Source organism: Saccoglossus kowalevskii, chromosome 1 (genome assembly GCF_978046115.1).
Source record: "Saccoglossus kowalevskii chromosome 1, keSacKowa6.1, whole genome shotgun sequence".
Taxonomy (NCBI): Eukaryota; Metazoa; Hemichordata; class Enteropneusta; family Harrimaniidae; genus Saccoglossus; species Saccoglossus kowalevskii.
In genome coordinates, this window is record NC_140641.1 from 2,421,978 (window position 1) to 2,433,166 (window position 11,189).

General features: G+C 37.0%; 1 protein-coding gene across 1 annotated transcript; it reads left to right on the top strand.

Moving 5' to 3' along the window:
• Positions 1–1,344: 1,344 nt before the first annotated feature.
• LOC144348256 (uncharacterized) lies at positions 1,345–8,802 on the top strand. The gene is made up of 4 exons (XM_085497522.1): positions 1,345–1,387; positions 1,570–1,843; positions 2,050–2,185; positions 8,619–8,802. The coding sequence occupies exons 2-4, from the start codon at positions 1,584–1,586 to the stop codon at positions 8,685–8,687; spliced, it is 465 nt and encodes a 154-aa protein (XP_085353648.1). The 5' UTR covers positions 1,345–1,387; positions 1,570–1,583; the 3' UTR covers positions 8,688–8,802.
• The last annotated feature ends 2,387 nt before the right edge of the window (positions 8,803–11,189 follow it).

Genomic DNA, 11,189 nt, shown 5'->3' on the forward strand with positions numbered 1-11,189 from the left:
CCACCAGTATTGCAAATACTCGTGAGCCCTGTAAGCCACCAGTATTGCAAATACTCGTGAGCCATGTAAGCCACCAGTATTGCAAATACTCGTGAGCCCTGTAAGCCACCTGTATTGCAAAGGTTCACAACGAATATAGAAATGATAACTGGCACATTATTAATATTTCATATAGTAATTGTGTTTCAATATTTGTATGCAGAGAAAATATATAACACTTTACAAGGGCCAACTGGTGAAACTGACGACCACATGACCTTGGCATGCAATGAAACCCGGTACACGGTGACCGCTTCCCAAATTAAGATCCAAATTCTTTGAAATGGTGCACTTCATGGATGTACTATCAAAAGAATTGTGATAACAATAATAAATTCTTGCATTAGAGTGTCATTGCGGTTACCAGGTAACCCAATGTAATAAATGGTTGGATAATCGCAACGTTGTTGCTAGGAAACGCGTCTTTTATATGTTACCTTGCTGTAAAAAATGTCGACGTGTGTATTTGTTACTGGCGGAGCCTTATTATTCTAGTAGGAGGCGATATGAGTAAAGCTATAATACACGTCATTGTACTGTCTCATCATAATGACATACTGATATAAAAATAATTCCAAGATTAGCGGCAGATATCAAATAGTCATTATTATTATTGACATAACTGCTAAAACACTCTGGCCAAATTAAGACTTCTGCTGTCCCATGACACTATTACCCGGAGATGAGAAGTGATTAACAAACAGTCTAAGAGTGAAATGTAATTAGGGTAATTAGTACTTTCTGTTAATTCAATTTTTGACTAGACCAGAGTCGTATTGGAATAGCATTCACTCAAATATTATATTAGATGATTATCATTTTACAAACAATACATGTTAAATATGTTAAATGGGGTGTTTATTGAAAAAATGGAGCGGCGTTTCTGAGGTATTGTGTTTTGTAAAGGAACCATTTTGCTGTGTACGTATATATTCAAGTGAATCTTGGTTGCAAAGGGTTTATCGGAAATGAACTTTACATCTACTTGTTACGGGGAGGGTGGAGTTACGGAAGTGATAGTCGTGGGTGATATTACCTTCGTGGCGGTACCTATGTGGTACGGCTGAACAAAGCGTATGTCGGTGTGCGAAAAGACACCTGCTAAGGGGAGACACGATAAAGTCACCAAATGCCCACGAATGACTGGGTAAATAAAGTCATAATGAAAAACATATTTAACGAAAACTTGTCATTCAAATCTCGCCAGTAACCAAGGAATCTCTCCTTAAATATTAATACCAATATTAATGTTTGTTAAGAGATCTATTTAAATCCTGAAGAGTGGTTTGAATACGATCATTTGTGAACAGTTTTGCGTCCAACGACTTGTGTATTTTCTTGTTGAAAGGTAAGTTCGAGTACAAGTACAGATTTCAGGGTCGATATCGTAGCATTCATTCGATTTGTTGAATGATATAGTCGCAGTATTTAGCGACACTCGTGAATACAGACGATCATTTCAACGTCTATTCACATTCATTCATTCTATTCATATTCTTATTTCGTGTCCTAATTAATAATATGTTGCAGGTGTTTGCAATAAAATGGAACGCCAATTGTGTGCATGTATGCTGATTGTCATAGTAACTGTTATAAACGCCAAACCAATAGATGATTCCGTAAACGAATCCGTGATCAACGATCGTATCATCAAAGTTTCCCAACTATACGAAGATGCTGGCAGCGTCATGGAAAGTATTTCACTATTTCTCGGAACCCTTTCTGAATTGGACCCACAAAGTACCGAAGTCGCAAGGTCAAAATCTGCATCAATTCTTCCTGAGAAACGTGGATCAGGTCCCGGGTAAGAAATTAAGTCAGGCATGTTCTCTGTGATGTATTATACGTATATAGCAATGTAATAAAATACGCAAGTTGTACCGAGGCAGCTACCAACTTAAACACGTTCAGAACATCGTGGTACTAGCCACAAAATTTATAACAAGGCCAACTTTCACAACGTAAGTGTATATATTAATTCTGTGTGATGTTTTCTATTGCCCTTTACAGGTTTCAGACTGGAAGTTGGAGGCGTAGACGCAGTACTGAAAGCGCTGTAAACTCGCTAGCTATTTTACGAAGTCTTGACCAACAGTCGGAACAAATGACTGCTAATATTTACGACTTTCTTGACAGTTTGGATAATGTAAGTAGTGTCAATTTGTCTGCCATATCTTTTACACATTTATTCCACAAAAAGATTGATATTACAAAGGCTTAATACATTAAATAACATTAAATCTGCCATATCAGTGAATAGTCTCAAACAGCTTCTATCTAATACATATTTTAGGTTTATGTCAATTTTCAACAAATTTATTAAATTTTAATTTTTATCTTTTTGCATAAAATATTGTTTTTGAAAATACAAAATGGACTGCTAATCTGCATTGCGTATTTTAACAGGACAAGTACGTGATTCTGACGTCACATCTACTAAAAGTATTAAGCTAAATGGGCGTATTTAATACATAAAAACAACATTTCAATAATAAATGAGGGTCGCGATCGTGTAAAATATTTTTTGTTTCGCTTAACGAACGTCGTATGCAATAACGACCATCTTATAATATACCGTGTTGCTCTGTTTTGTTAACTCGAATGCCATATATAGTAACGACCATCTTATAATATACCGTGTTGCTCTGTTTTGTTAACTCGAATGCCATATATAGTAACGACCATCTTATAATATACCGTGTTGCTCTGTTTTGTTAACTCGAATGCCTTATATAGTAACGACCATCTTATAATATACCGTGTTGCTCTGTTTTGTTAACTCGAATGCCTTATATAGTAACGACCATCTTATAATATACCGTGTTGCTCTGTTTTGTTAAATCGAATGCCTTATATAGTAACGACCATCTTATAATATACCGTGTTGCTCTGTTTTGTTAACTCGAATGCCTTATATAGTAACGACCATCTTATAATATACCGTGTTGCTCTGTTTTGTTAACTCGAATGCTTTATATAGTAACGACCATCTTATAATATACCGTGTTGCTCTGTTTTGTTAACTCGAATGCCATATATAGTAACGACCATCTTATAATATACCGTGTTGCTCTGTTTTGTTAAATCGAATGCCTTATATAGTAACGACCATCTTATAATATACCGTGTTGCTCTGTTTTGATAAATCGAATGCCTTATATAGTAACGACCATCTTATAATATACCGTGTTGCTCTGTTTTGTTAACTCGAATGCCTTATATAGTAACGACCATCTTATAATATACCGTGTTGCTCTGTTTTGTTAACTCGAATGCTTTATATAGTAACGACCATCTTATAATATACCGTGTTGCTCTGTTTTGTTAACTCGAATGCCATATATAGTAACGACCATCTTATAATATACAGTGTTGCTCTGTTTTGTTAACTCGAATGCCTTATATAGTAACGACCATCTTATAATATACCGTGTTGCTCTGTTTTGTTAACTCGAATTCTTTATATAGTAACGACCATCTTATAATATACCGTGTTGCTCTGTTTTGTTAACTCGAATGCCATATATAGTAACGACCATCTTATAATATACCGTGTTGCTCTGATTTGTTAACTCGAATGCCATATATAGTAACGACCATCTTATAATATAGTAACGAATAGACATACAGCAGTGATAAATCGTGTGAGTTCATACTATATGAAACTTGTCATCACCCGAATAGACATACAGCAGTGATAAATCATGGGAGTTCATGCTATATGAACTTTGTCATCACCCGAATAGACATACAGCAGTGATAAATCGTGTGAGTTCATACTATATGAACCTTGTCATCACCCGAATAGACATACAGCAGTGATAAATCGTGTGAATTCATACTATATGAACCTTGTCATCACCCGAATAGACATACAGCAGTGATAAATCGTGCGGGTTCATACTATATGAACCTTGTCATCACCCGAATAGACATACAGCAGTGATAAATCGTGTGAGTTCATACTATATGAACCTTGTCATCACCCGAATAGACATACAGCAGTGATAAATCGTGTGAGTTCATACTATATGAACCTTGTCATCATCCGAATAGACATACAGCAGTGATAAATCGTGTGAGTTCATACTATATGAACCTTGTCATCATCCGAATAGACATACAGCAGTGATAAATCGTGTGAGTTCATACTATATGAACCTTGTCATCACCCGAATAGACATACAGCAGTGATAAATCGTGCGAGTTCATACTATATGAACCTTGTCATCACCCGAATAGACATACAGCAATGATAAATCATGGGAGTTCATACCATATGAACCTTGTCATCACCCGAATAGACATACAGCAGTGATAAATCATGGGAGTTCATACTATATGAACCTTGTCATCACCCGATTAGACATACAGCAGTGATAAATCATGTGAGTTCATACTATATGAACCTTGTCATCACCCGAATAGACATACAGCAGTGATAAATCATGTAAGTTCATACTATATGAACCTTGTCATCACCCGAATAGACATACAGCAGTGATAAATCGTGTGAGTTCATACTATATGAACCTTGTCATCACCCGAATAGACATACAGCAGTGATAAATCATGTGAGTTCATACTATATGAACCTTGTCATCACCCGAATATACATACAGCAGTGATAAATCATGTGAGTTCATACTATATGAACCTTGTCATCACCCGAATAGACATACAGCAGTGATAAATCATGTGAGTTCATACTATATGAACCTTGTCATCACCCGAATAGACATACAGCAGTGATAAATCATGTGAGTTCATACTATATGAATCTTGTCATCACCCGAATAGACATACAGCAGTGATAAATCATGTGAGTTCATACTATATGAACCTTGTTATCACCCGAATAGACATACAGCAGTGATAAATCATGTGAGTTCATACTATATGAACCTTGTCATCACCCAAATAGACATACAGCAGTGATAAATCATGTGAGTTCATACTATATGAACCTTGTCATCACCCGAATAGACATACAGCAATGATAAATCATGTGAGTTCATACTATATGAACCTTGTCATCACCCGAATAGACATAGAGCAGTGATAAATCATGTGAGTTCATACTATATGAACCTTGTCATCGCCCGAATAGACATACAGCAGTGGTAAATCGTGTGAGTTCATACTATATGAACCTTGTCATCACCCGAATAGACATACAGCAGTGATAAATCATGTGAGTTCATACTATATGAACCTTGTCATCGCCCGAATAGACACACAGCAGTGATAAATCATGTGAGTTCATACTATATGAACCTTGTCATCACCCGAATATACATACAGCAGTGATAAATCGTGTGAGTTCATACTATATGAACCTTGTCATCACCCGAATAGACATACAGCAGTGATAAATCGTGTGAGTTCATACTATATGAACCTTGTCATCACCCGAAAAGACATACAGCAGTGATAAATCGTGCGAGTTCATACTATATGAAACTTGTCATCACCCGAATAGACATACAGCAGTGATAAATCATGGGAGTTCATACTATATGAACCTTGTCATCATCCGAATAGACATACAGCAGTGATAAATCATGCGAGTTCATGCTATATGAACTTTGTCATCACCCGAATAGACATACAGCAGTGATAAATCGTGTGAGTTCATACTATATGAACCTTGTCATCACCCGAATAGACATACAGCAGTGATAAATCGTGTGAGTTCATACTATATGAACCTTGTCATCACCCGAATAGACATACAGCAGTGATAAATCGTGCGGGTTCATACTATATGAACCTTGTCATCACCCGAATAGACATACAGCAGTGATAAATCGTGTGAGTTCATACTATATGAACCTTGTCATCACCCGAATAGACATACAGCAGTGATAAATCGTGTGAGTTCATACTATATGAACCTTGGCATCATCCGAATAGACATACAGCAGTGATAAATCGTGTGAGTTCATACTATATGAACCTTGTCATCACCCGAATATACATACAGCAGTGATAAATCGTGCGAGTTCATACTATATGAAACTTGTCATCACCCGAATAGACATACAGCAGTGATAAATCATGGGAGTTCATACTATATGAACCTTGTCATCACCCGAATAGACATACAGCAGTGATAAATCATGTGAGTTCATACTATATGAACCTTGTCATCACCCAAATAGACATACAGCAGTGATAAATCATGTGAGTTCATACTATATGAACCTTGTCATCACCCGAATAGACATACAGCAGTGATAAATCATGAGAGTTCATGCCATATGAACCTTGTCATCACCCGAATAGACATACAGCAGTGATAAATCGTGCGAGTTCATACTATATGAACCTTGTCATCACCCGAATAGACATACAGCAGTGATAAATCGTGCGAGTTCATACTATATGAACCTTGTCATCACCCGAATAGACATACAGCAGTGATAAATCATGGGAGTTCATACCATATGAACCTTGTCATCACCTGAATAGACATACAGCAGTGATAAATCATGGGAGTTCATACTATATGAACCTTGTCATCACCCGAATAGACATACAGCAGTGATAAATCATGGGAGTTCATACCATATGAACCTTGTCATCACCCGAATAGACATACAGCAGTGATAAATCATGTGAGTTCATACTATATGAACCTTGTCATCACCCGAATAGACATATAGCAGTGATAAATCATGTAAGTTCATACTATATGAACCTTGTCATCACCCGAATATACATACAGCAGTGATAAATCGTGTGAGTTCATACTATATGAACCTTGTCATCACCCGAATAGACATACAGCTGTGATAAATCATGTGAGTTCATACTATGTGAACCTTGTCATCACCCGAATAGACATACAGCAGTGATAAATCGTGCGAGTTCATACTATATGAACCTTGTCATCACCCGAATAGACATACAGCAGTGATAAATCATGTGAGTTCATACTATATGAATCTTGTCATCACCCGAATAGACATACAGCAGTGATAAATCGTGTGAGTTCATACTATATGAACCTTGTCATCACCCGAATAGACATACAGCAGTGATAAATCATGTGAGTTCATACTATATGAACCTTGTCATCACCCGAATAGACATACAGCAGTGATAAATCATGTGAGTTGATACTATATGAACCTTGTCATCACCCAAATAGACATACAGCAGTGATAAATCATGTGAGTTCATACTATATGAACCTTGTCATCACCCGAATAGACATACAGCAATGATAAATCATGTGAGTTCATACTATATGAACCTTGTCATCACCTGAATAGACATAGAGCAGTGATAAATCATGTGAGTTCATACTATATGAACCTTGTCATCGCCCGAATAGACATACAGCAGTGATAAATCGTGTGAGTTCATACTATATGAACCTTGTCATCACCCGAATAGACATACAGCAGTGATAAATCATGTGAGTTCATACTATATGAACCTTGTCATCACCCGAATATACATACAGCAGTGATAAATCGTGTGAGTTCATACTATATGAACCTTGTCATCACCCGAATAGACATACAGCAGTGATAAATCGTGTGAGTTCATACTATATGAACCTTGTCATCACCCGAATAGACATACAGCAGTGATAAATCGTGTGAGTTAATACTATATGAACCTTGTCATAACCCGGATAGACATACAGCAGTGATAAATCATGTGAGTTCATACTATATGAACCTTGTCATCACCCGAATAAACATACAGCAGTGATAAATCATGTGAGTTCATACTATATGAACCTTGTCATCATCCGAATAGACATACAGCAGTGATAAATCATGCGAGTTCATGCTATATGAACTTTGTCATCACCCGAATAGACATACAGCAGTGATAAATCGTGTGAGTTCATACTATATGAACCTTGTCATCACCCGAATAGACATACAGCAGTGATAAATTGTGTGAGTTCATACTATATGAACCTTGTCATCACCCGAATAGACATACAGCAGTGATAAATTGTGTGAGTTCATACTATATGAACCTTGTCATCACCCGAATATACATACAGCAGTGATAAATCATGTGAGTTCATACTATATGAACCTTGTCATCACCCGAATAGACATACAACAGTGATAAATCATGTGAGTTCATACTATATGAACCTTGTCATCACCCGAATAGACATACAGCAGTGATAAATCATGTGAGTTCATACTATATGAACCTTGTCATCACCCGAATAGACATACAGTTCAGTAACCCACCTCCATTATTACAATAAATAAATACAATTTACAGACCTCATATGCACCTATACCCAACATTACATTATCATACGCTGATGAATCATAATGAAATAACAATATTAAAAATCTTACTCAACGTTGCATCTTTAGGTAGTTGATAAAATCAATACAAATTTTCAACAAACTTTTGTATAAATTAATCAGCGTTGGAAAATATTCATACTGATCACGTAACATATCAGTACTAATTTAACATTTGCAATGTTCTGATGGTACATCATGTTTGCAACTACTCAAACATTTATGTTTGAACTTAATTTTATAGATTGTGTTGTTATTTCTAAGCTGATCCATCATTATTTGCAGGTGCGACAACTGTACGAGGGCGCCGTGAAACAGATTCGATCTAAAGGATTTAAAACAGGAAGCTGGTAAATGGTTGACTCGAATGATGAAGATGATGTCATGACGTAACCAGTTCGAAAATTTGTTATCACAATATTGTAGTACCAATATAATTGTAATTAAACAATCCATTTTAATGACACAATGATCATATTCAAAGTGGAGTAATAATAATATATCACCTTATCTACACTTATAGACACATAATATCTAGTGTATCCTATATTGTCTACACTAGACTGGCAAAGTCGGGACTTCTTTTTTGTTTTACAATAAAATATAATTAATTGTCAATTTAGCCGTTTTAACGTAGTCGCAAAAACTAGCGTGACTGCGAAAGAAATCCCGACTGTACCCATCTGCAGACGACCCCCTGCGTTGGAGTGAAAAACAGAGCGAAATCACTCCAGTGATTATGCTAATTAAAATCAAAGTGCAGCTATATACGCCATCTCTTATGTATGTTAATGTACGTGACCTTTCACTTCTGAGGTCGGCGATTTCGAAAGACTACGTATATACATTTAACATTTATATCGACTTGTTTTCAGTAAACATGGATGAAAGAATCGACGTTGCGCTTAAAAAGTATCCATCTCTACGATCGAATCGAATCGCCACGTACACACCCACTCATGAATAAACAAAACTCATAGATGCTGTCGACATAGGAAGTAAAGTAAGCAAATAACACCGAATAAACGGCAAGGTAAAGTGTAGTGTAGTGGCGTGTAGTGGCGTGAAGCTAAAACTACGAGTTTAGAATTATTTCTCAGTACTTATTCACTGTTACAATGCTGTACCATTACTTTCACCATTCGATTCGATCGTAGAGATGGATACTTTTTAAGCGCAACGTCGATTCTTTCATCCATGTTTACTGAAAACAAGTCGATATAAATGTTAAATGTTATAGTGTTTATTCGGTGTTATTTGCTTACTTTACTTCCTATGTCGACAGCAACTATGAGTTTAAAATTATTTCTCAGTACTTATTCACTGTTACAATGCTGTACCATTACTTTCACCATCCTACTACAGCCAGATCTGAAGGCCTTTGCCGCATTCTGGCCATGCTGTGTGGCGCGGATCGCGTGGACGGGTTTCATGTTCTCTCGGCACGTAATAAGCTCGGTTATTAAGCATCCTTTTTTGGGGATGCCCGGTGGCCGAGGGGAAGACGTGTAGTGGCGTGAAGCTAGGCGATTAGGTGCCGTACGCGAGCGCCGGTTCAAGTCACGCACGCAGTACGTGTTTACTATAATTAGACATAGTCTTTACCTTGCCGTTTATTCGGTGTTATTTGCTTACTTTACTTTCTATGTCGACAGCAACTATGAGTTTAAAATTATTTCTCAGTACTTATTCACTGTTACAATGCTGTACCATTACTTTCACCATCCTACTACAGCCAGATCTGAAGGCCTTTGCCGCATTCTGGCCACGCTGTGTGGCGCGGATCGCGTGGACGGGTTTCACGTTCTCTGCACGTAATAAGCTCGGTTATTAAGCATCCTTTATTTGGGGATGCCCGGTGGCCGAGGGGAAGACGTGTAGTGGCGTGAAGCTAGGCGATTACGTGCCGTACGCGAGCGCCGGTTCGAGTCACGCAGGCAGTACGTGTTTACTATAATTAGACATAGTCTTTACCTTGCCGTTTATTCGGTGTTATTTGCTTACATGAATAAACAATGACATTATGAATATTTAATATCAATCAAATGCTCACAGATGCGCCCAGTCGGGATTTCTTTAGCGCTCAGCTTAGTTTTCGCGCTCACGCGAAAAGAACTAAAACAACAATTAATTATTTCTTTTTGTATAACAAAAAAAAGTCCTGACTTTGCCAGTCAAACTCTACACGTATAGACACGTGGTATCTAGTGTACTCTATATTGTCTACTCTACACGTATAGACATATAGTATCTAGTGTACTCTATTTTGTCTACTCTACACGTACATACACATACTATCCAGTGTACTCCATATTGTCAACTCTACACGTATAGACACATAGTATCTAGTGTATTCTATATTGTCGACTCTACACGTATAGACACGTGGTATCTAGTGTATTCTATATTGCCTACTTTACACGTACAGACACATAGTATCTAGTGTGTCCTATATTGTCTACTCTACACGTACAGACACGTGGTATCTAGTGTATTCTATCTTGTCTACTCTACACGTATAGACACATACTATCTAGCATATCCTATATTGTCTACTCTACACGTACAGACACATAGTATCTAGTGCATTCTATATTGTCTACTCTACACGTATAGACACATAGTATCTAGTGCATTCTATATTGTCTACTCTACACGTATAGACACATAGCATCTAGTGTATTCTATATTGTCTACTCTACGCGTATAGACACATAGTATCTAGTGCATTCTATATTGTCTACTCTACACGTACAGACACATAGTATCTAGTGCATTCTATATTGTCTACTCTACACGTATAGACACATAGTATCTAGTGTATTCTATATTGTCTACTCTAGACGTACAGACACG

What these genes read in the sequence shown, in the direction of transcription:
- LOC144348256 (XM_085497522.1), top strand. Translation starts at nt 1,584, where the DNA reads ATGGAACGCCAATTGTGTGCATGTATGCTGATTGTCATAGTAACTGTT. An exon ending in AAACGTGGATCAGGTCCCGG is followed by an intron (nt 1,844 to 2,049) that starts GTAAGAAATTAA and finishes TGCCCTTTACAG; the next exon opens with GTTTCAGACTGGAAGTTGGA. An exon ending in TTCTTGACAGTTTGGATAAT is followed by an intron (nt 2,186 to 8,618) that starts GTAAGTAGTGTC and finishes CATTATTTGCAG; the next exon opens with GTGCGACAACTGTACGAGGG.